The 26,356-nt window shown below is 43.0% G+C and overlaps 1 protein-coding gene and 1 long non-coding RNA gene across 3 annotated transcripts in view; one reads left to right on the forward strand and one right to left on the reverse strand.

The window, feature by feature from the left end:
* TSPAN17 (tetraspanin 17) overlaps positions 1–26,356 on the forward strand; it is a 106,216-nt gene that overhangs the window by 45,351 nt on the left and 34,509 nt on the right. Inside the window, exons 2-3 of the mRNA XM_068277045.1 lie at positions 11,005–11,055; positions 24,231–24,377. Coding sequence (XP_068133146.1) covers positions 11,005–11,055; positions 24,231–24,377 — 198 coding nt within the window. The remainder of the gene's footprint in view (positions 1–11,004; positions 11,056–24,230; positions 24,378–26,356) is intronic.
* LOC137563934 (uncharacterized) overlaps positions 1–26,356 on the reverse strand; it is a 198,310-nt gene that overhangs the window by 40,898 nt on the left and 131,056 nt on the right. The window lies entirely within an intron of this gene.

The following is a 26,356-nucleotide window of genomic DNA, read 5'->3' on the forward strand; positions in this document are numbered from 1 at the left end:
CACTACTTTGGGGGATTTGTAGTTCTATGCAGGGCCATTAATATGAAAATAGGGGGCAACACAGGTGTTTAGTGAGTAATTAGAGCGCCGCCAAGACTGAGTCAAAATTATTATAAAAACAGCATAATCGTTTCCCACTATCCACGGTGACCTGGAGAGGGAATAGTAATTAACGTTGCTGAGACTTTTGCAAGAGCAGGGTAAGACCCTTTACCCCGCCCCCAAATCTCCCAGCAGCTTAATTATATGTACGCAACACAGGAAGGGTGGAATTGTGGTGGTGATGAAAATAAATTAGAACAATATAGAGGCACTGAAGCAAAGAAAATGAACTAGACAGCCTGCAAAGGAGATAGATGGATGGATAGATACTAGCTGATGGCCCAGCGTTGACCATGTTTGTATTTGGTGGGTGTTGGCTCCGCCCACTTTTTCTAACCCTAACACACAATTACTCAATGACCAAGTTTGTGAGCTTTGCGGTCTTTGACATCAATAATTTGCATTAAAATGAAACTAATCTGATTTTCTGTGGCTTCACCCCCTTTTCTTCTGTGGCTTCACCCCCCCTTCACTACACTTGGTGTAGTGCGCTCCACTACACCAAGCGTCACATGCTAATCATGTGACACTTGGTGTAGTGGAGCGCACACACAGCCCAGAGGAGACAGAGGGATCAGCGTGCTTCTGAGCGGCTCGCTATGCGCCGCCCAGAAGTGAACAGGATAGGACATACTGCGCACACAGCGCAGTATGTCCGGGTGAGGGGTCAAGAAAGTCACCGGACACCGGGATGTATATTAGACTAACGGCGGTTGACGGAGCGGGGCAGGAGGAGCAGATGGTATGTACATTTAACCCCCCCCCCACACTGCAGCTATAATTTTTTTTCGGTTGTGGTATCCTTTAACAGTGCAAGAATGGCAGCAAATAAATATTCCCCTTGAAAATCAATAGGTGAATTTTGATTGGCTTTTGTAGGTTCCACTCACTTTTCTGAATATTATTCCCAGTCACCCAGTGACCAACTGTGCAAAGATTGAGAACTTTAAGTGTAAGAATGGCTGCAGTGTACATTGTCCCAGTGAAAATTTGTATTCGTCTCCGCCCAATTTTTGGTTAAGAGAATAAAAAGTATCTTATATGTTATGTCAGGTAATGTACTATGTGTGTGAAGGGAGATGTGTATGAGATACGTACTCGACCGCCATATTAGCTATGCATTAAGTATTTTTTTTTTTTACCTTAATTTCTTATCCATTCAGCATTAAATCCTAAGCAGATTCGCTACATCCCTCGGCAAAACAAGTGATTTATGGCTTAGAAATAGACCTGCAAAGTTCCACGACTTTGCAGGTCACAGATTATGCTGCCCTGGGGAGGCAGAGCTTTGCACTGTAACTATGCCTCCTCTCCAGTCAATCTCCGCTTATCTCCGCCTCTCCCCGCCTCTCTCAGTGAAAAAAGACAGAGGGGCGGGGAGATTCTTTGAGTGGCAGCCCACCTCCTTCTCCATGTTTTGCTCCTCATTTGCAGCCTCCATTTCCATCTATATCCTCTGCTTCCATCCGTCTTAAGGCCCATACCCACCACACAATTTTTCCAATACATTTTCTTTTTTTGAGTGACGAGTGGTCGTTTCAGCAGTCTCACGTCGTGGGTACAGGTGCGATTACACGAACAACGTTTAGCGACGCATGCCAATAACAACCGTCATGGCCGATAGATCTTTAACCTGCATTGTGGTCTAAATATTGCTGACTGATGAATCTATGCAAGCTCTTTCCTGCTCATACATGTTCACTGTATGAATGCATGTGTGTGTATCCTATATATCTAGCTATCTCTTACGTGTGTGTTAAGGACAATCCATGGGCTGTGCACACCTTTTCCTGAAACTGAATGTCTGTGATTACAAGCAGAACAGAATGGCAGAGCAGGTTGTTTCTATGGTTACTGACTGGAATCGCCGTGTGAATTTTCTCCCTACAACCCCCCGTTTGCCTGGCTTCCTGTAGCGTTGAACAGTCTTCATAAATAGCTGGTTGACTTTCACCCTTCTTCCTCTTTCTGCTTCAGCCACCCAGTCCCGCACATACAGCTATTCACCTTCCTGCATGTTAAAATCGTACACAAATTCTGTCAATTTGCAGAAGAAAAACTGAGATTTTCTTCAAGTATTTATATAGTGCTGACATATTACGCAGCACTGTACAGAGTATATTGTCTTGTTACTAACTGTCCCTCAGAGGGACTCACAATCTAATCCCTATCCTAGTCATATGTCTATGTATGTATCTTGTAGTATGTGTATCCTAGTCGAGGGCCAATCTTAGGGGGAAGCCAATTAATGTATCTGTATGCTTTTCGGATTTGGGAGGAAACCCACACAGAACATACAAAGTCCTTGCAGATGCTGACCTAGCTGGCATTCGAACTCTGTACCCACTGCTGCATGACGAGAGCGCTAGCCACTACACCGCCGTGCTGCCCATTTTTTTTTTTGGGGGGGGGGGGGGAGATATCTACAGGTGTGGCAGAATCCTGGACTGGGAGTTCTCAATATAAACCAATGATGCTTCACAAGTATACCCGTTATGTATGTGTCATATGTACTAAATAGTTACTACATTTTTCTGTTGAAGGTGGCCATACACATAGGTTTTTTTTTTTTGTTTTGTTTTTTTTACCATCAATATCTGGCCTAAATGATAATTCGAATAAATCTGCTAGAAACTAATGCCCCAACATGCCAGCCCAATCCATTTTAGGCTGAAATTTATTGAATCGGTCGAGTGTACCAGTTGGATAATATTGAACAATCTGGTGCAGGCCGGGTGCAGCGGCAGATGGATGGCCCATAGTGTTTATTAGATAGATTTTTTTAAAATAGCTTTGAGGGCTCATTTACACTTTGTGTGATTCCGGTTTTGATGTGATTTTACATGTGCTTCCGTTTTTTTTTTTTGTTTTTTTTTTTTGCGATTTATAAAAAAATATGCATGCTGCGATTTTCTCCTTGTGTTGGTGGCAGCCAGTGAAAATCGGAATCTTTTAGCGATTTGCTGTGTAAAAGAAAATGCTGAAATCTATTAAAAATCTGTGTGTAGCGGGATTCAATCATTTAGATTACGCTCAAATCAGATTATAATCTGAGATAGATCTATCTTTTGGACACCTTGACCAGTGTATGGCCAGCTTGAAGCCTTCTGCAAAGTGTGCTGACATTGTTTTGGCTTTTTCTCTCCATCATTGTTTCTCTGCTGAGCTGTACCCTTGCTGTGATAGCCCCTCAGCCCAGATGTACACTTCCTGCCTGTCAGTGTCAGTGCTGCTGGAGCTGCCAGCCACTGCGCTCACCAGAGCTCCTCATGTGGCCTGGACTTCAGCTTCCTTCCATAGTGCTTATTGTATATTACATGTGGATGAAAGTGTGTGTGTGTGTGTGTGTGTATATACACGTGTTTGTGTTTGTGTGTGTGTGTGTGTGTGTGTGTGTGTATCATGCAACAGGCATCCTAAGCTTGGAAAGGAATTTAATGTGTAACTTTACGATTACAAATGTAAGAAAAATTAAGGTTAGAACTGATTTAGCTGCTTCTTGGGATATTTTTATTGAATGTAACGAGTGACCTTTAAAGCAGCAAAAAAGACCTAATTATTTTAAAAGTATATTGGAGTGAGAGAAATATGAGGGCTGTCTATTTTTTTTATTATCTTTTAAAACTGTTAAATGCTTAGTTCACATGTTTGACCTTTTTTAGATTCAGCAGCTTAACCACATAATTTCCACACCATTGCTAGAGGGAAGCTTAGAGCTATAGTAGCCACTAAACACTTGTTTTTGTTTTGCTAGTGTCTGTTCTCAACTTTTTGTAGGAGTATCCTAAGCTTGCTATGCCTGTGTAATCCATCAGTCTAGGTATACACATAGCAGCTTAGCCACTGATTTTTCTGTGTTCCGTCCCAGCATGCATACAGCCATCGCATAGCTGGTGCAGCTGCTGGAGTGGTACACTTATGTGGAACACAAGAGAAACATTGAACTGTATCCTGTGATAAACAAGTGCATGTTTGGGAGTCATTGCCCGCCCAGAGGCACTCCATGCAAAGCTCTTCTACAGCTTCATAACCATGATGCTGAACAAATGACATTATCGACCTGTATGTTCCATACTCGGCGATCCCATTGATTCAAATAAGTGTTTGTTTTCCTAGCAGCAAGGGATGATTTCTCAATAGTGAAACTGCTAGGGAAACAAGTGTTCAGCTTATCATAAGAATACATCCCAGCACTAAACATCTCATCGCAGGGCACACATTGGAAATGTATTGAACTAAACGGAAAGTGGTGAAGCAGGCTTGTCCAAAGTCCATCCCAGGGGCCAAATGCGACTCCCTGAGACATTTTCTGGTGGCCCCCAAAGCTCAGTTGTTACTTCCATGTGGACCGCAGGCTGTAGCTGAGGTGCTGGATGCAGGGGCCAGCAGCAGTAACAGCCACTGATTAGCAGGTTTTATTGTGCTAACTGCACATGTTATGAGTTATTTCCCATGGATCTGTTTTATTTGACAAAATGTCACAGGCATAGCATACCCAACGGCAATCAGCAAAAACAGTGTTCAGTTTTGCTAGTTCTGCCCCCTACCACTCTCAAGAATGGTGATATAGCCCTTAGCCTAAAAAGTTTGGCCACCCCTATGGTAAAGGTTTTCAGTGTAGGACACAAGTACAATTTGGATACTGTCAGTTTTTGCAGATAATAAATGAACTTCTGGAATTGTGCAGTTTGCATACACATCATTACATACGTAGTGTATACATTGTTTTGATTACGGTAAATATTTGTTCAAAATCTGTATTCCTGGCTTTGAATTCTATTAGTCCTCTGCTTTAAAAAAAAAACAAAAAAATACCTGGTTTAGCCATTGTTTCAAAGCGTTGCCCCACTTAAAAAGGAACCTGAGGTGAGACCTATGGAGGCTGCCATATTTATTTCCTTTTAACAAATACCAGTTGCCCGGCTGTCCTGCTGATTTCTTTGGCTGCAGTTGTGTCTAAATTACACATCTGGAACAAGCATACAGCTAATCCAGTCAGGCTTCAGTCAAACGTCTGATCTGCATGCTTGTTCGGGGTCTATTTTTGTTTTGTTACGTTTGTTTCTGTTCTCCAGAAGTATTTAAACCCCAACTGATCTGACAATTGAACAAGGCAAATACTAATGTTACTACAAGAAAATGTATGCGTGCTCAACACCAAGCTTAACCCTTACAAGTCTGGCTGTGCAAATCTGGCTAAATTGGCTTATCATGAGGCATTGCTCATGCAAAAATGCATTTGCTTTCGCATGCCAAACTTTGCAGGGTCAAAAACCAATACCGCGAAGCGGTTGCCCTGCGGGAATTAGTTCATTCTACATAGCACTATCCAGGAGCGCCACGGGGAGGCTTCCCAATGCCCCCATACAACCAGGGGGACTGCGGGGCCCCAGGCCCTCTCACTGCCTAGGGACCACAGTGTTACCCCGGAGGGGGAGGCTGGGTGGAGCGGACGACCCTCCCAAGCGTGGCCAGCGCCGGGTGGGGCCATCCGCACCCACCTCCTAAAAATTAAAAACAGGCACTTCCCTTAACGTCCATTGCGTTCTGCTACTGCGCATAAACTTGGGGGCACTGCATGGGAACGGAATGAAGTATGGGTCACCCCAAGCTGAAGGCTCAGGGCTGGCTCACACACATCACTCCAGAAGGGGGGGGGGGGGGGAACAGGCACAGACAGTCCACTCCAGGGTTCACACCACCTAGAGCAAGCCATCCACCACCTGCCTCCAAAGGAGGTGAGAGCCCTGGAGCAGGCTGTTTGCGCCTGTCCTCCCCTTATGTGTCGCGCCCAGGTCATGCGCATGTAGCAGTACGCAATGGACGTTAAGGTAAGTGCCTGTTTTTAATCTTGGGGGGGGTGTGCGGGCGGCTCTTCCCGGCGCTGGCCACGCTGGGGAGATCGCCTGCACCCCCCAGCCTCCCCCTCCGGGGTGCCGCTGTGTGGGTTCCAGGCGGTGAGAGAGCCTGGGACCCCTGCGGCCCCCCGGTTGTGTGGGGGCAATGGGAAGCCTCCTCGTGGCGCCCCTGGATAGTGCTATGTAGCATGAACTAATTCCCGCAGGGCGATTGTTTTGCGGTTTTGGTTTTTGACCCTGCATATTTAGGAATGCGAAAGCAAATGCATATTTGCATGAGTTATGTCTCGTGATTAGCCAATAGGCCAAATTTGCAAAGCCAGATTTGTCAGGTTCACTTGGTTGATGCACACATTTCCTTTCTGGTGTAATTAGAAATACTAATGTTAATGATAGGTGAATATAAACCATGTGAGGCTAGGTGAACACATAGCAGAAACACTAGCGTTGTGGAAAACGCTGCATTTTTTTTGCCTCTAATGGAAGTCTATGGGACATGCATATAAAAAAAGCATATGCGTTTTCTATGCGTTTTCAAACCTGTGGTTTAATAAAACGCTGGTTTTGTTGCATAATAATCAGACGCATCAAAAACGCACATAATGAAAGTCAATGGAAAGGCAATGGCCGGCGTTTTCTATGCTTTTTTTTTTTTAAAGTTTTTATTGCGTTTTTATGATTTGCTTAAAACGCAATAGAAAAATGCATAAAAAGCATACAAAACGCATATGTGAACCGCAAGCGCATTAAAACGCATGCAAAAAAAACGCTTTCTGCGGTAAAAAAAAGAAAACCCTAACTCAAATGCACTAAAAATGCAGCAAAAAGGCACACAACGTTAACATAAAACCTGCCATAAAACACAGCCTTTCACGCTATCTTAGGTGTGCACCTAGCCTAAAGAAGTAACATGGACACAATACCTGATTGATGAGCAGAAACTGCTGAGGCTTGGTTCCCACTTTAACTGGATCATGCAAGGCCAGCGGGAGCGGGCAATGTAGTGTCCGCTCCAATGGTCTGCCACTGTCCGTCTGGAGCCAAGGGCATATGTTACCACCGCAGTCTATAAGGGGGGCGTATCTGCTCTTCCGGAATTATTGCGGACTGCACAGAAGTGTGATCCGCTTAGCGCAATGGATCTGTTGGAGGCTAACCAGTGTGTGTGTGTGTGTGTGTGTGTGTGTGTGTGTCACGGTGGAACACAGCCTGAGAGCTAAAGCTCAGATTTACACAGTTTTGTCTGAAATTCCATTTGGGGCAGGGCAAGCAATGTCACCATACGACTGACACTGAAACTAGGCAGAACAATAGAAGGTGACATTTCTCAGAATTACAGTAGGAAGCGCAGTGACGAGGTTTGAGCATGGCAATAGCAGAGGTACATTTCCTGTTTCATGCCTGTTACCTGTTTGCGGAACATGCAGGAAAGGTGAGCCTAGTTTGCATCTGAATCTTCCAGTCATTTTGCTGTTCTATAAAACTGGCTTCCCTGACTTAAAGTGGACCCAAATTAAAAATACAAGATTTCAGACATAAAATCTATTTTCTAAATCATAATAAATAGCAGCCTTTTTTCAGCTGCATGATGATAAATATAAAATATTCTACATTTATTGGAGGAACCCCTCCCTTCCTTTCATATTGCCGGGACAGAATCCGGCAGACTGGTGGAGTAGATGGTGTCTGGCGAAGGAGGAATTGCTAATGGCTGCCACCTGTATAACCCTAGTTATGAAAAGAGAAGGGTGAAAAGCATACACTGAAATGCTCATAGGCTTGAAGGAGTGTTTATTTATCTTTGTATGTGTCAGCGTGGTGCAACTAAATATTTTAAATTAAAAAAAATGTTTAGTTCGGGTCCGCTTTAACCACATCGGCATTTGCATAATTTGTGACAACTGAATTGGATTTTACAATTGCACACAAAATTGCAAAGCAAACGCAATGAGCAAATTCAGTTGTGCTTTTCCTGGTAGTTTGCCAATTTGCAGTGAATGTTCCATTAGTATCTTCTGAAATTCCTCTTCAGATTGAGGCATGATATACTCATTTTAGGCTACATCACATTTAATATAGAAGTTTATTTAAAGGTTTATTTACATAAAGGTTTTTTGAAAGGACTACTATAGCGAGAACTGTCAGGTTTTGGACTAGTCCATCTCTTCATGGGGGATTCTCATGGTTTTTTTTTTCAGTGTAGTGGTGCTTTAAAGCCAATGGGAATAGCTTGGAAAAAAAACAAGGCAGAGGGGAAGGCTCTGGGTCCTGTAGTGCCTGCCCTCTCTTCTCCCGGTGCTCTGGTTCAGGCGGGAGCTCCTCCGTTCAAATCCCCCACCGCGGAGCACTTCAGAAGTCTTCGGGAGCTGAGTCCTCCCAAATACAGGCGGGCTCCATACTGCGCACGTAGTATGGAGCGGCCCGTCTTCGGGAGCACTCAGGCTCCTAAACAATTCCAAAGTCTTCCTCTCGGAGGCGGTGATGGCAGCATTTGACCGAGTTGGTGGAATGCTGCTACGGGTGAGCCAGCGCTGGACGGGCAACAGGAGAGGAGAGAGAAGGCTCATTAGGACCCAGAGCCTTCCCTCTCCTTAGGTAAGTATCTGGCTTTTTTGTTTATAAGTGGTTCCCATTGACTTTAAGTGATTTTTAGATTCAATTAAGAAACATTCTCAAAAGAATTGCGTGCTTAGACTGCACACCACAACCAACTCACTAACTCGCAGACCACACTACGCCACTGCCCACACGTGCTTCTGGGTCTGTGCATGTTTACAACCTTCAGTTAGTATAGAGAATTCCTGGCAGATCAGCTCTTTAATGATGAGTTGCTACTTGCTAACTGTACAGTTAAACTGTCAACTGGCCACAGAGTGTCCGTGTCATACATCCTTCGTTTAGTTTATAGGATAGAGCTGACCGTAATCCAGCCAGGATGTCATTAATCTAATTTTGACAATTTCCCAATTTCCATAAAGACTTTGTTTATTGGCTGATTAACACAAGCTACATAAAGATTTTCAGCTTCAGTCACCCAAAACGACCTTTATAGATCTCGGTTTTGGAATCCACACTGTACAGCTAAGCCAAGTCCCACAATGGACCAGAAAGAGTTAATTGTACCCCCAGAGTAAATTTACTAGTACAAAAACCAATGCAGTCTTTAACTTGTACTGTTCCACCCCCCCCATTCCCCTTCGCGGTCTCTACATTTTTAAAAAATGTAATGTAAAGCTCTGCCACTACGATTGCAGTGCAAAAAAACAAAAACAAACAAAAGAGAGAAAAATTTAATTCTACCTTTTTGCACCGCAAACAAAAATAAGAGATTAGATTAGAGGTTCTTGCTAGAGAAGGTCAGTGACATGCTAATAATTTCAGCCTGTAGGCAGTGCTGCGTAAAAGGTTGGCGCTTTATAAATACAATAAATAAATAAAAGTGATGCTTGGAATTTCGGCCAGTCAATACGGTCAGGAAGTGCATTTGCTCGTCTCAGTTTCAAGCGCCATCCAAGTTCATTGAGCATACTGTATCTAAGGTTGTGCAGTATTGGGGGTTAAAACTATAAAATTTGTTTTACTTTACTGCTAGGGTATAATAGAAAGCATCTAATAATGCAGAAACCATAGTGCTGACTAATTAATTACAAGCTGATTTTATGACTGAGAAAATGTAGTGCTTTGGGTCATTGTAGAATTTTTTTGGGGGTTAAAAACAAACAAAAAAATGCATCTTATTTTTAATATTCTGATATACAGTGTTTTTAAAATCTACTTTTATTGCAGAACCCATTAAAGAAACCAGGATGATCTAAAACTCCTAGTTCGTTTTGAGTATTACCCATTGCCACCTTCTGTCTGTCTGAAACTGAGAGATACCCTTCTGTCAGTCTGAAACTGAGAGATAAGAAAGCAAAGTTCCGTTTTTTTTCCTTCAAAAAGTTCCCATTTCCTTTGACCACACCCCATACATTTTCCCACTGTTTCAGTAAAAAAAAACAAAAAACCTGAAGATTTAATTTTAGTTTTAACTCTGATCATGTGATCACCACCAGGCTCTTCCTCTTTTTGTGTAGGAGAACCAGGATGCACACTCCCTCCCTCACTCGCTCACTCTTACACACACTACCCCTCCACCTTCCCTCCCATAGAATCCATATATGGGATGTTTAAAGTGAACCTCAGGACTAAAAATCTACTCAAACACCAAGCCTTTTCAGTTCTGCTAACAGTTTCACAGCATCAGAACTTTGTTTTTCTTACCAAAGCCTCATTTGTAGCTGCATTTTTATCTAAGCTCCACCCATCAAAGAAAAAAAGCCTGGGCTTTTTTCCCCTGATGCTGTGCAGAGCATGATGGGATTTCCTATGTTGTTGTTCACGATGCCTAGCAACTGGGAGAGGTGCTCAGGACACAGGACCATTGGAACTGTGTCTCATGCTCCCTGTCACCTCCTTTCAACCAAAAAAAATGGCTGCCATCGTGAAATCAAACATTTGCCTGTTCTTTTAAAACAGTGTGGGTAAGAGATTATATTGCCTATCTATTTTAATTAACATAACTAATGTAATTTAATGGCAGTATGTTTGTTTAGGCTGGAGTTCCTCTTATGTCTTTTTGACAAAGACTGGGAGACTACAAAAGTTGTATTAAAACCTTTTACATATTTTTCAGTCACATTTAAGTTCTTGGTCAACTATTTCTGTGTTTTGTGCTGATAAGATGCCAACAAGGGGATCTGTGTTGGTTCTTTTTCTTAGGCAATTGTGTCGCAGAAAGGGAGAGTGAGATCTGTAGAATGTGATAGTGTTGTGGGAGTAAATTCTTTGTGCAATGCTGAATATGGCGCTGTGAGAGAACTGTGCTCTTTTGTTCCATAAAGGTCGGGTTTATACATGCTGTTCTTTATCCTCTATATTAAAGGGCACCAAACCATAAATATGTACATATATATTTGGTTTATAGTAGAAGATTTCAAGTCTTGCCAAGTGAGGACTTGAGTTCCATAATTTTATTAAGGCTGTTTTTTTTTTCCTTTTGTAGCTACTGGGAGCTTCTTTCTTGGCCATTGGATTTTGGGCATGGGCAGAGAAGGTAAGTACAAGTTTTTTTTTTTTTTTTTTTTAAAGTAAAAGTTAGCACACACTCTCACACAAACACACACACACACTCACTCACTCACTCAATCACGCTCACTCTCTCACACTCGTGCGCACACACAAACTTTCACACTCGCACACACCTACTTTTCATAGTGTATTTACTACATACCTTAGAAATGCTTTTTTATTTTACTATATCCCAACCCTTTTCCATTGTATCCAAAATTAAAACCCAGCTTGGTCTGAAGCTGGACACTGAATTCAGTTCCCTTTAACCGGTACCTGTAAAAAAGTAACTGCCAATGCCTGGGATATATACAGTATATCTGACTCACTAAATAAAAGTATAGGTGTCGACTTATACACAAGTCACAAGCAACACTGAGTACACTGAGTAATGTGTGCGCGATTGTTCAGGGCTGTGGAGTCGGTACAAAAATATTCTGACTCCAACTTCGACTCCTCAGTTTATGAAACCACAACTCCGGGCACCCAAAATGGCTCCGACTCCTTAGTCTAGTACTTAACAGGGCTGTGGATTTTGTACAAAAATCATCCAACTCCCGACTCAGACTCCTCAGTTTATGAAATCAATGACTCCAACTCCGGGTGCCCAAAATTGCCTCGACTCCGACTCCACAGCCCTGCTATTAGTGACGTTCCCATTTGCAGCAATTTATCCTGTGGTGAGTGGCACTTTCTTTGATAGAGGAAATGCCAAAAAAAAATTTAAAAGTCCTGGCCACAACAATTACCAAGGAAGGGGGCACTGGGAAAAATACTGGGCTACAGAAAGGGGAGGGAATAATTACTGAACTTGGGGGCCTGGAGGAGTTGTTGGCTGCACTTTAGGGATGGGAGGGGTTAAAGGCTGCAATACTGTATGCAGTGCAGTCATTAACCCCTCCTGGCCCCAAGTGCAGCTATTAATTATTCCTGGTCCCTAAGTGCAGCCATTAACTTTGCTGGGTAGAGTTATACTTGAGTCAATAAAAAAAATTCCAGCTTTAGAGGGTTAAATACTGGAGTCGACTATATCTCAATATACAAAACAAATACAAACATCCCACTGAAATTAAACCTGCCACATCACCAGAATAATGGAAAGTCTGCACTGAGTTTTTACATTCAACAGAAAACTATATTATTGAAGGACCACTATTGCCAAAAAAAATTGTTGAAAGTGGTCCTCTATTTTGTATGATATTGCAGCCTGTGTAAAATGCACTATGAATTACTTTTCTCCTATGATGCTTTTGTTAGTAGAAAGTAAAAATCTGACAAATCTGATGGGTTTGGGAGTAGTCCATCTTCTTGTGGGGGAGTCTTAGTGTTTCCTTTATTTTTTACAAAAGTGCTCCCTGGAAAGGAGAATCTATACAAAGATGTCACCCAACTTCCCTACTCCCTTTAACAAAAGGGACATTTTATACATATGCAAAGACATGAATTTTGAACTTTTACAAATGTCTGGATATCTGTGAATGAGTAGCCTGCTTTGTCCTCACTTCTAAAAATGGCTAACCACAGTGATGCTGTCCTCTGAGGTGAAGTCTCTGTCCCTTAAGGTTCGTACACACCTCAGATTTTTGACAGACCCGCTTGGCGGATCGGTCAAATCCAATTTTATCAGCTGAACGACCACTTGTACTGTAAACACGCCCGATTTGACGTCCAAACGGCGAACGAGAGGAATTGGCGCAGGAGACTTGGGAGCAGGCTACAGCCTGTATGGCTTATCCTGCTCCTGCACAAATTCCCATTGATGTTAAATACTATTCCTGTATCAATGAAGAGAGGAGGAAAGCGCCGGCACTGCTGTCAATCACATTTATTTGTTCTGCAATCAGTAACATGTAAATACATGCAGGCATAAAAACATTGTAGTGGGGGCACGTACCCTGAGGTGGATGGTTGTGGCGTGATGGTGGGTGCAGAGGGAGGAAGAGCCTGACGGCCGTTTCGCGCTGTGCGCTTCTACGGAGGCAGCCTCCGTAGAAGCGCACAGCGCGAAACGGCCGTCAGGCTCTTCCTCCCTCTGCACCCACCATCACGCCACAACCATCCACCTCAGGGTACGTGCCCCCACTACAATGTTTTTATGCCTGCATGTATTTACATGTTACTGATTGCAGAACAAATAAATGTGATTGACAGCAGTGCCGGCGCTTTCCTCCTCTCTTCATTGATACAGACATACTGCTGCCTGAGCACGCTGAGATTCACCTGGCCGCACCTGATTGTGTGGATTGAGTCATCCCCCCTTCCATCTTAATAGAAGTCTACTGTCTGCAGTGCCAGCGCTTTCCACACCTCTACCCCCCACAGCATTAAATACTATTCCTCCTCCAAGCCGCCATGGATGGTAGGGAATGAAATAATTTGGCTTCCAGCAATTGCTGGAGGACTAATTATAGTGGTTTATAAGGAACTTCAGCTCCGTCTTCTGACGGCGCTGAAGTTACTCACTGCTGCGCCCCAGTCTCCTGTGCTGGAATGGCAGTGTTCAGGTCAAACGACCGGTCATTTGGAAAAATCTAACGTGTGTAGGTACCTTTTAGCAAAGAGTCTGTTATTACCTGATCTGCAAAGCTGATCAATCCCACCCTGATTGAAAATCTGTCAGACAGGGATCCGTTATTCTACCACAGAGGTCCCCACACTTATTTGGCTTGTGAGCTACTTTAAAGTACACCTAAGGTGAAAATAAACGAATGGAATAAACAATTGTATCTATCCTCCTCCTAAAAATGACTTTTGAAGATATTCCACAGTTTTATTTTATATTTAAATATGCTTTTTAAGTTTTTATTGTTTTAGTTCAATGACTCGTTCATATAAGTAAGCCAGAGCTAAACTCTATGAACTATTGACCCTTTTTATCTTTCCTGCTCTCAGAAGCCATTTACTGCTAGGAAGTGTTTTATAGTTGTAATTTCTTATCAGTGAGAGTCACACTGTAGTCTGACCCAGTCCTGACTCAGACAGGAACTGCCACTTGCATAACCTGATGTTTAACTCTTTCAGGCAGAGAAAGGAAAAAAAAGCATAGTTATTTATTGTGTGCTAGGCACTGTACATACACGTCTATCTCATCATGTCATATGTCACCGTGGGTATCCTTTAAAAATTAGCAATCTACCATGAAGTCCTCGCGATCTACCCAATGGGCTCCCCTGTTCTACCACAATGCACAGTCAGTCTGCATTGAGCATTATTTCAGTCAAAGCACTGCGGTGCTATGCAGCCATCTGTTTTTCCCCACAGCTCCTCCCCTATTCACCTGCACAAAGATTTTCACCATGTCTGATCACACTATTGATCAATAATACACCTGAAATTGATTGAAATGGCCAGAAAATAGAGGGCCTAGCATTATACCCGCAGGGCCTGTTTACACTTACAAATCGATCGTTTTGTGCAGGTGATTTTTTACCACGATTATCGCTGTAAATTCACTGTACACTTCCGCGATTCAGAGCGATCACAATCAGTGCTTTATTAAGCACTGTACCATGATCGCTCCAGAACGGTTTTGCAATTGGCGCTAATCGCAAAAACGCCCGCGATCAGGCACCAATTGCAGCAATGAGGTTACTGCCATAGGTTAGAATAGCACTAACGCTTTAAAAAGTGCTCGCGCTTTGGCGATAAGCGGGAATCGTCCGATAATCGCTCTAGTGTGAGTGGACCCTCAGTGTTTCCATTGGCTCATCAGTTAGCTTTGTGGCTCTACTCAACAGACACCGTTTCCCACAATAATTCAAATTCTTATTCAGGCTTTTTGATATTGTGTGGCTCTATTGGCCTGCCACTGATCTCCCATCAATACAAGTTTACGATTCTACAATTCCACACCACATACTTCCTGTGCTCGCCGAGTCCTGCCTCGTTATATAGATACAAGAGCCCTTATTCAACTCACTTTTTCTCCTAAGTAATATTTCACAGCTTATCAATAAAATGATGTTTCACCGGCAAGCAAGGAAATACAGTATAATTTTGACAGTGCTTTTTCAGCCACTGTTTGGTACTTTATCAATTGCAGAAGGGTAGGGTTCGGGGTGGCACACCTTGCTGTAAGTATCGGGGTGTTGAACCAGGGATACAAAGCACCATCCAATGCAAGTCCAATCATTCCAAAGGATTGGTTCGCACACCAGCGTCTCAATGAGCAAAAGTGTAGTTTATTTTTCATGATGCATGATAAGGGAGTGTTTGTCTTCACTTATCTGAGGAAGGGGACCCTATGTGGCCCCCAAACAATTGTCATGCATAGTGTTTGACACGTCATGGAAAAATAAACTACACTTTTCAATTGCAGAGTGCAGAAAAGGTATTGTAAACATAAGATGAAAAATGATCTGGTAGGAGTAAACGTAAGAGGGAAAGGGCCAGGGTTTCTTCTGTATTACAACAATGCTGGGAAATGTAGCTTGGCTTCTAATGTGCTTCTTATTTTGGGTGTCTTATGGCCACACCAGGCTATCCTGCTCGCTAGCTGTATCCAGACAGGGGAGAAAGCCTGGCTCATGAAACCAACTGTGGTTTCTGTGTGCCAATTTTATTCTTTAGGCTTATTATATATAATTATTATATTATATAATTATTATATTTGCGAATCCTCTTGATTGCTATTAGAATCAGTTGATTCTAATTGTTCACGGTAGGGCTGGTTCACACAGACTGTTCTGTGAAGTCAAAAGATGGCTGTGGCGCTCGTCGCTTAACGCTGTCCATTCAGATGAATGGACAGTGGTTGGTTCTATCGCTTATCGTTGTTTGCACAACCGCTGCGTTTCAATCCCGCTTTTTGCTGTCATGTGCTCTTTGCCTAGCCGATCATGGAAGCAACATGTCACGCTTCGGTGTTCCCCTGCGGGGATGAAAACCGCTGCACCCTGGGAAGTGCCCCTTAAAGCTGACAAATGCTTTTTACAAGTGTGCAGAAAAGTATTTGGAACAAGATGCCGGGGCTGCTGCGGGCGGTTGGGTCAGACTTAGGGCTTCAATGGACAATTGAAGAGCTTGTAGTCTATTTTGAATTGTAAGTTAGATCATAAGTACACAGACTGTCATACGTTCGTTTTATTGTGCGCTCTTTAGAAAAATGGTCACCTACAGCCGGGCCCAGAATTACACATAGGAATGTCCCCCATGGGACACTGGTCAGTTGTGTGCCTTTGTCAGTTGCAGGTTCGGTTAGAGACCCATGTCTGTGCTAGATTGAAGTATGCCTGCTAGGAATAGTTCTGTAAGAATTGTGCTTTGTTCCTTGCATGGGCAGTACCGTGTTCCTTGCATTGTGAACTGAACCCAAGGGATGTGCTTGTATTTTGTTTTGCATTTTCTCATATAAATTAGTGTTTGCTAAGTACAGTAGTGGCTGTCTTAGGTAAGATGATCTCAAGTTATGCCTTGACACTTAAAGGAAACCCGAGGTGAAAATAAACTAATGAAATAAACGATTGTATCTATCTTCCTTCTCCTAAAAATGACTTTTAAAGATATTCCACAGTTTTATTTTATGTTTAAATCTACTGTTTAAGTTTTTTTCAACTGTTTTATTGTTTTTGCTAGGAAGGAGTTTTATAGTTGGAATTTCTTATCAGTGAGGGTCACACTGTAGTCCCTTCCTGTCTGAGTCAGGACTGAGTCATCCACTTACATACCTGATATTTAAGTCTTTCAGGCAGAGTACATACCATGTCTTATCTCATCATGTCACATGTCGCCTCGGGTATCCTTTAAACATTTGCTAGTGTAACACTCTAATTGTGTATAAACATTATTCAGTATACCATTTTTTGACGTTTATTATCCGTGTTTAAGCATCAGAAACACTTCCTATAGCTACATATTGCTGTATGTTGGTATGTAGCCATCTCTCCTTAGCCTAGGCTGTATAGCTATGCAGAATTCATCTCCACAAGCCTAACATAGCCTAGCCAAGACAAACATTCCACATCGCCACAAGCCTAGCCAAGACAAAGATTCCACAGTGATGTACGTACCACCAGTAAATCTGTCGTCATCTGTGTTAAAATTAAGAATTTATTTGGGTAGATACAATGGGCAAACATTGACTAAATAATTTATAAAGTAATGTTGTTAAAATGAGTTCTATTCCATAAGCTATTTTCAGTAACGTTACCCATTATGAAAATATACATTCAGCCTTGTTTACATATGATTTACGATGTTGTAAAACTTTTAGTTCTCTAAGCTCCATTAAACAAAACCTGAAGCAAGAGGCTGCCATATTTAGGCAAATATCAAGCATGCAGCTCATCTTGACATTTTTGTCAGACATCTGATCAGCATGCTTGTTCAGGGTATATGGCTAAACGTATTAGAGGCGATGGATCAGCTGGTCAGCCAAGCAACTAGTATTGCTTAAAAGGAAATAAATATGGCAGCCTTCATGTCCCTCTCATTTCAGGTGTCCTTTAAGCCCCCCCCCCCCCCCCTTCCCCAAGGTACCTAGAGTGCACTTTACCAGATTGCAGTGCAGTCTCTGGGTAGAGGAGCATGCACTTGTATTATTACCAAGTACCTGCCCATTCAGGATTATATCAAGCCATCCTGCCACAAACACCTTTGAAAATAACAGTGCAGGAATTAGCATCCCCTGTCATTGATGGTGATTATTTGATTATTAAAAGCTTACCTATTTTTTTTTTTCCTCTTGAGGGGTGTTTGGGTGTGTGTGTGTAGGAGAGGTCAGAGGGTGTGCTTACATGTTGGTGATACTTTTTTTTGTGTGTGTGTGTGTGTGTGTGTGTATTTTACTCAGCCCCTTAATATGTGCATCTCACATATTCTGCCCCTTCAATATAACTCCTTCAGTGGGTGTCCTCCTTTCAGGTGCCGGCATCCATGTGCAAACCAATGCGCCTTCCTCATCAAAGGTCCTATTTGTAGGTGATCTCTGTGGACTGTTTACTGAAAGTTCTACAAAGTCAATACAAAATATACCTGATCGCAGAATGTTGTAAGGGAAAGACTTCTCCATAGCTGAACAGCCTAGGCTGAGCATCACTGTGAGGGTAGAGCTGCATTCTAATATACTGTGTATATATAGCGATATACAGCTATAGAAAGCATTTCTGATGCTGAAACCAGGAAAAGTACGTAAAAATGTGTATCATGAATAATTTACTGCATTGTACTGTCACTACAGGTCCTCTTGAAATCATGTCCCTCAATACATATGCAGCTTATGTGCCCCATATCACTGCCAGGCTGATTCTCCACTGACTGGCACATACTCCACTGACTGGCACAATAATACAGCATATCCATACAATATGGATACAGTAGTGCCATGACTGAGTCCATTGTAGTGGGAATAGAGCCTAACTGTTACTGTATGACTGGCATACTGTATTTCTGGTTGCTGCTGAACCTTGGATATGAAGCAGAGACAAAGAGCAGTCATCTTGACAAAAGAAAGTTGTACTGTTGACATCCACAGAGGCTCAGAAATGTGTACAGGAAAACAATATAATCTGTAAAGAGGGGAGACATTTAAACTGAACAATATCTAGCTCCCAATCTCTTGTGGCTGTTAAGCTTGACACAGACTAAATTGTACTGTATCTGCTCCTGCGCCCGCTGCCTCTTACTTGGCTGTCTGACTTTTTTAGTTCTGTGCACCGTTCAAACGGGGGCTATTTTCATTGGCTCACAGTGATTACAGGTTTAGGAGCCAATCACAGGAATCATAGAGTGAATATGGACAACTGTAATGAGAGGAATATGGAGGCTGCCATATTTCCTTTGTTTTGCAATACCAGTTGCCAAGGCTATGCTGCTGATCTTCTGCGTCCTAATACTTTTAGCCATAGACCCTGAACAAGCATGCAGCAAATCCGGGGTTTCTGACATTATTGTTAGATCTGACAAGATTAGCTGCATGCTTGTTTCTGGTGTGTTATCCAAACTTTACTGCAGCCAAATAGATCAGCATGGCTGCCAGGCAACTGGTATTGCATAAAAGCAAAATAAATATGGCAGCCTCCCTATTCTTCTCATCTGTTGTCTTTTAAAAAACAAACAAGGTTCTGGTTCTTTCGAGGCCAGATTTGAGCGGTCCTGAGGTGGTAGAAACCAGTGAAGATAGACATGACATCCTTTTTTGTACAGGTGACTGCTCTTAGTTACTGCTTTATATCCATGGTTCTGGACAAACAGAATGGGAGTCAGTCATGCAGTAGGCTTCGCCCCGCCATTCTCTCTAAAACTATTAATCCAGATATGCTGCTTTTTTAAAGTGGACCTGAACTTTTGCACCGGACAGAAGGAAAACCTTGAGAAATGCACCCTGCGTGTATTTAAAGAGTTTCACCTGATTTCCCCCTCGTCTGTGACTAACCATCACTGTTATCTGATCTCTAAGCTGTGTCAGCAATGGCAGAGCAGCTCATTTGTAAACTTAAGATGTATACACTATGTCTGCGTCAAAAAAAGCAGGAAGTAGGCACACTGCAGATTTATTGCAGGAATTGTATGAGCTGTAACAAAAAATGTTTTTATGCTGTTGCGTATCTTTTAGAGCAGACAAATGGACACTACTAGTCCTCATACAGGCTGATCTGATTGGCCAAGGAGAAAAGCTTGGCATTCAGGGTTCTCAGGCCCATGAGCTGCATGTTGTTCAAGTTTAATGTAGATAAATATCACATGCTGCAGTGATTAATGACCAAGCAGGCAACCCCTGACCTGTCATTAGTAAACGCTGGAGGGTAGGGAATCCACATTCCAGGGCTAAAAAAGAGAAAACTGACTATAAATGAAATAAATTTTCAAAAGTGCTGTGATGTGCAGTAGGCTCTGTATATCCCAGTGAACCAGCCATTCTCAAAAGAATCACGAGTCATGATGATGTAATAAACTATGCACCTGCATGCGCACATCAACTGCTGCCTACAATGCGAACACCACCTCTGCCCGAACCCTGCATGCACGCACCACACAACCTCCGCCTGAGCGTGAACACCCCAGCTGCCACATAATTACAGCCTTCGTTTAGTATATAGGATTCCATTTAGATCGCCTCTTGAATGAGCAGTTGCTGCTTGCTAACTGTGCAGTTTACCTGTGAACTGGCTGCACTGTGTCCGTGCAGAATTACATACTTGGGATGTATTGCAATATCCTATATATTAAACTAACAGGAGAAGTGGAGACTGGATTGGCTGTTTTTAAAGTGGATCTGAACTCAGAACTTCCTTTCTGCTCTAAAAGATACACAACAGCACGATAACCTTTAAAGAAAAACATTTCTTTGTTACAGCTGATAGAAATCCTGCAATACAGCTGCACTGTTTCTGCTTCCTTTTTATGGTGCTTTCTGTGCTTTCAAATGAGCGTATCTGCCTTCTCTGCCGTGGCAGTCAGGTGACACATGGAAGAGATCAAATTACAGCTTGTGATTAGACACAGATGAGGTGGAATTAAGCCTCATCTACACGATACAATTTTCCATCAGATAGACGGATCTATTAGATAGATCTAATAAGAAATTGCTTCGTGTGTAGACGTCCAAATTGTTTCAGATCAATTTTGTGATAGATTTTGCTTTGATAAGTACCCAAAATCTATTGCAAAATCTAACGCAATCCGATTGAACCGGTTAGATATGATCGAAAAGATCCGTCTAATAGATCCGATCTGACGGGGACTGGTACAGTGTAGATGAGGCTTTAGACAGGCTAAACTCTCAATACCTACAGGGTGCATTTCTCTGTTTCCCTTCTGTTCTGTGCAAGAGTTCAGGTCCACTTTAACTGTTTAATGCTTTTAATAGTAACCTCTGAAAGTCAAAAAAAGTTGCTGGAACCTTTTTGTAGTAGTAGATTAGATATTTAGGGTTATCATGACTTTGTCTGAACAGACCCTACGTTGAGATAAAACAGCCCAGTGGCCCAGATATGTGGAGTGCAGCTGATATGTATGGTTATAGGCAGTGTGTTTTAATTAAAAGGAAATGGGTAATTTGTCATAGTTTTCAGCTATGCTGGCACCAGTGGAAAAAGGACTGGATTCGGCTAATTGAGCCATCTAGCATGTGACATTAGCAACACGCTGTGTACATGGCATGTTCTGTGAGTGATTAGCCAGCAGTCTGACAACACAAGTCTGGAGCTGGGAAAGATGTGATAAAGATGTTTGATGAGACTGACTATTTCAGATGTATGGCACATTTATGGTGGATTGCGCTTGGTTAAAACAAATTTCAAAAACCACTTAGTGCAGTATAACGTTTTAAGCACTTTAGATCAGTGACATAATTAAAGAGGAACTGTAATGACGTATAGTAGAATGCAGTAATTTATTCAGGATACCCAATTTTATGTTTAATATCCCGGTTTCAGAATCAGAAACACTTCTAGCTATATATATTCCTGCATATTGGTGTGTAGCCCCGCCTTCCTACTGAGGCTTAGCCTAGGCTGTTAATTATGCAGTTTCTATTGCTAGCAGTGATAGACTGGAAAACATTGAATTACATTATGCATACATTTTTACGCATCCCAGCTAGTGCAGAAAGCTTTAAGAAGTACATTTTTACACGTTACAGGTGCAATGCTTAAAAAGTTACGCATTGCAACCATAAAGCGTAAAAATGTACTTGTTAATGTTTCCGCGATAGCTTTCTGCTCCAGCAGGAATGCGTAAAAATGTACGTATGGCGGCCGACTGACTACCAGTCGGCAAAAACGATACTAGCTGGCAGACCAGAGGAGCCATGAGTGACTACGAGGGCACAGGATGGCTGCAGGGGGCTGGTTGATGCCCCAGGTAAGTCAAACTCGTGTTTTTTTTTTTTTTTTTCCCATGAATGCTAAACAAGTGGTTCAAGTTGTAATTATGAAATGTATTTCAAGTTGTTTTTTTTTACATATATATTATGAAATCTGATGAATAAAGTCTCATTGACAAGCACTGCCTCTGATAAGTTCTACTCCTACACCTTCACCTGATCACCCATTGAAAGACTCATTTAAGACGACTGAGCAGTAGCCAGCATAATCATTCGGGGCATTCAGCAGGCTCCCCTCGCCCTTTCAGATCTCCAAAAAACTGCTATTGTGCATTATTTAGAGTCCTAAAAGTGTGTCACAAATACAGGTAAATTTGTCACTTTTCAGGATTTGCAGAGAGCAAGATGGCAGCCCCTGTGACACAGACCATATATGATGCCCCCGTAGTTCAGGCTTGCTTTAAGTATTTCATAACCTATTCCCACATAAATAATCTATGCCATTACTATTAAAGAAAATACATTCTTACTAATGAACAACCCCTAAATATGTACGGTACTTGATTTACTGCTAATAGATTTACCTGCTACACCATTCTACCTTTCACTTGCAGCTGTAAGCTAGCAATCAACAGCACCTTCATTTAAAGGGAGACCGAGCAGTGCAGAAACTATGTAAAGATGCATATCATTTTAAAGCTCTTTCTCCTCTTTCCAATCCTATATAAACCGCCACCCTACGCCTTTTAGTTTTCGCTATTTTCGCGATCGAAATTGCCGCGGCTGCGACTTTGATCGCAAAAATAGAGAAAACTAAAGCCCCGTCTACACTATGAGACGTTGCAGCGATCCGGCAGCTCGATTAGCCGCCGGATCGGCTCTTCCGCTCGCCGCGCGTGCGCCGCATTCGATTCCCCGCTCGTCCCCGGCGGCGCCGCCTACCTTCCGCTCGATTCCCTGCCATTGTCCCCTCGCGGGGAGCGAGCAGGGAATCGGCGGTGCGGAGATCCGTCCTGTCGGATCTTATCAATCGAGCCGCATCAGCGGCTCGATTGATAAGGAGCATCGCGGCCGCATCTACTTGTGTAGATGCGGCTTTAAAGGCGTAGGGCGCCGATTTAGGTGTCGCCAGAAAGAGAGCTTTAAAATGATATCCATCTTTCCATAGTTACATTGTATTACACAGGGCGACTTTTTCTCAAAGTCAGCAGCTCCATTCAGCAGAAAAAGTCGCCCTGTGTAATACAATGTAACTATGGAAAGATTGATATCATTTTAAAGCTCTTTCTCCTCTTTCTGGCGACACCTAAATCGTCGCCCTACGCCTTTTAGTTTTATTTATTTTCGCGATCAAAATCGCGGCCGCTGCAATTTCGATAGCGAAAACTAAAAGGCGTAGGGCGGCGGTTTATATATCATTGGAAAGAGGAGAAAGAGAGCTTTAACCCTCCTGGCGGTATATTAAAAACCGCCAGGGGGCAGCGCAGCCGTTTTTTTTATTTTTATTTTTTTTTTTTTTTCTATATCATGTAGCGAGCCAAGGGCTCGCTACATGATAGCCGCTGCTCAGCGGCATCCCCCCAGCCCCGCCGATCGCCTCCGGCGATAGGCGATCAGGAAATCCCGTTCAAAGAACGGGATTTCCTGGAGGTCTTCCCCCATCGCCATGGCGACGGGGCGGGATGACGTCACCGACGTCATGGACGTCGTGACGTCAAAGGGAGTCCCGATCCACCCCTTGCCGCTGCCTGGCGCTGATAGGCCAGGCAGCGCAGGGGTCTAGGGGGGGGGGGGGCTGTCTTGCGACGCGGATAGCGGCGATCGAGCGCGGGGCGATCGAAGTGCTGACGCAGCTAGCAAAGTGCTAGCTGCGTTCAGCAAAAAAAAAATTATTCAAATCGGCCCAGCAGGGCCTGAGAAAACCTCCTGCGCGGCTTACCCCGAACTGCGTTCGGGGCTACCGCCAGGAAGGTTAAAATGATATGCATCTTTTCATAGTTTCTGCACTGCTCGGAGTCCCTTTAATGTAGTATTAGTAGTATTTTGTATTTGGTCATATTCATGCCATTCAGAGAGGCTCAGTCTGCTTTCGGGCAGTTTTAGGAGAAACCAATTAACCTGGTAGCATGTTTTTGCGATTTTTGAAAGAAAACCCCAGACATGGCGATTACATTCTAACTCAGTGAAGATAGTCTTGTTCGAAATTTAGTTTCTGGGATTCTCACACTGAAAAGGGGAAACTACGACATTGTGAAGTAAATTGTAGCATTAGTGTTGGGAAGTTATTGTGTGAGGTGAAATGGGACCGGCACTATTTAGAACACATTTTTGCTTTGTATTGTACATTTTGAAAGACCTCTTCGACTAAACCGTAACATTGTGTCTGTTTCTGTTTGCAGGGTGTTCTCTCCAACATCTCGTCCATCACAGATCTGGGTGGATTTGACCCTGTATGGCTCTTCATGGTCACCGGGGCTGTAATGTTTGTACTGGGATTTGCAGGCTGCATTGGAGCTCTGCGGGAGAACACGACGCTTCTCAAGTTTGTATGTGATTTCAGATCTTCATTTCCTCACATTTTCATACCAGTTATGGGATTTTTATCTGAAAGGACTTTAAGAAAATCTAATGTGAGGGAGTTACTTAATTTACCCATTGTTGACTTAACTAGCTAGCTGCCTGGCCACTGTTCAGTTCCACAACATTTAAAGCGCAACTAGCTGAATTGAATTATTTTGGCTTCAAATCGATTGCGGAACAGTTTCTCTCACATCTCTTTTTTTGGCCGTTTTGGATGATTTTTATTTTCTACTTATCCCAGCTACAATTTTATAGATAGCAGGAAGTGAGTGAAATCTGCATTCTGCTGCTCAGAGTGCCCCTAACTATCCAGTGCAGAGGAGTGATGGGTGAAAACTAGTGCCAGTACCTATTCAGTAAGGCGTTCAAGGCAAAACTCCCTAACACTGCAGGGTGGCCTCCTGACGCATCCCAGTGGCTGCAGCTCTTGAGCGCTTGGAGTCCGACAGGAGAAAAGCGCTATACAAATGTTCGGATTATTAAATATCATATCACATTTAGGTAGTGGCTGGTCTGGGGCTGTCATTGTTCACCAATTCTCTCCAGCCACGACACCTCCAGGGAATGCCACAGGAAGTTGGATATGTGACTTTGGTGTTAGAAATGTCCCTAACAGGAGTATGAAATTAAATTGAAATTTGTGTTCGTCAATGTTTTGCCTCAGTGTATCTGCCCTGAGATTCAAACTGCCCCTGGAATCAGTCAAGCTGAGAAGAGTTGATTGGAATGTTACACCTAAAGGCTCTCGCACACGCTTGGCTGAAGTCGGGTGAGGTATCCGATAACCACTGCCTCGGCCAAAAATTAAGCGTGTGTATTGCAACCCACGTCCCAATACCAGTGAGCAATCCGCTCAGCAGATCAACTCTCCCGACGGACAAACAACTTCTGTACAGGCTGGCCCAGTGATGTCGCCCAAGGGGATCCGGGTCCTGATCCCCGACGGGTGACACAAGTCAAAGGTGTGTATGCACCTTAAGATCACTGTGCACAATGACCTGCATAATTTGGTGTGCAACACCTTTGCTCAAAGCAATGGATACCTTTTGTCTGGTGCATATGCTGCCTCACCTGGCAGTCCGATTTTATACTTTATCTTTATAGCACTCTATCTTTATAGAACTCTATCTTTAAGGACACCTGACCTGAGAGGAGTAGCGAGGTTGACTGATTTCCTTTTAAACAATGCTGATTGCCTGGCTGCCGTGTTGAGCCTCTGTTTCCAAAACCCTTAACCATAGACCCTGAACAAACATGCAGATCAGGTGCTCTGACTGAAGTCTGACTGGATTAGCCACATGCTTGTTTCAGGTGTGCGATTCAGACACTACTACAGCCAAACAGTTTAGCATGACAGCCAGGCAATTGGTATTGTTTTAAAGGAAATAAATATGGCAGCCACCATATCCCTCTCACTTTATATGTAGTTTAATGGGCAGACTTTGTCGTGTGAGCATTGTATAACCATGCACTAGGAAAGGGGCCATCTTTTTTCCTTCTACAGGTGTCTGGCATTCCCCAGGTTCTCGGGGTGCATGGACTAGCTCTCTTAGTGAAAGAGATTCCTCACATAGATTATTTCCTTAGTCATTCGGCAGCCTTCACACCTTAGGCAGGATTCATGCATTGTACTCTGTTAGTGATACCTGCCATTGGTTAGGTTTTCATGTATCCTGTAATATATTGAATGAACATTCTTGTCTAGCAGCCCTTCAGGCACACTTCAAGTTCCATCACTTCCTGCAATCAGTGTTACGTCTCCTCACAGTGCTGCATTATGGCACAGCTTTATTCTCCTATTTCTGCCATAAATGCTTAGCTAATGGAGTTTAAGCAGTTATCCACATAAAATAGTTGCATCATTACAGTGTAATTAAATTTCTTATGGGTATATTTATGTCAAAACTGTACAAGCCTAAAGCGGCAGCAAATGCTGTCGTCCTGT

The sequence above is a fragment of the Hyperolius riggenbachi genome, chromosome 3, assembly GCF_040937935.1.
Source record: "Hyperolius riggenbachi isolate aHypRig1 chromosome 3, aHypRig1.pri, whole genome shotgun sequence".
NCBI classification, from domain to species: Eukaryota; Metazoa; Chordata; class Amphibia; order Anura; family Hyperoliidae; genus Hyperolius; species Hyperolius riggenbachi.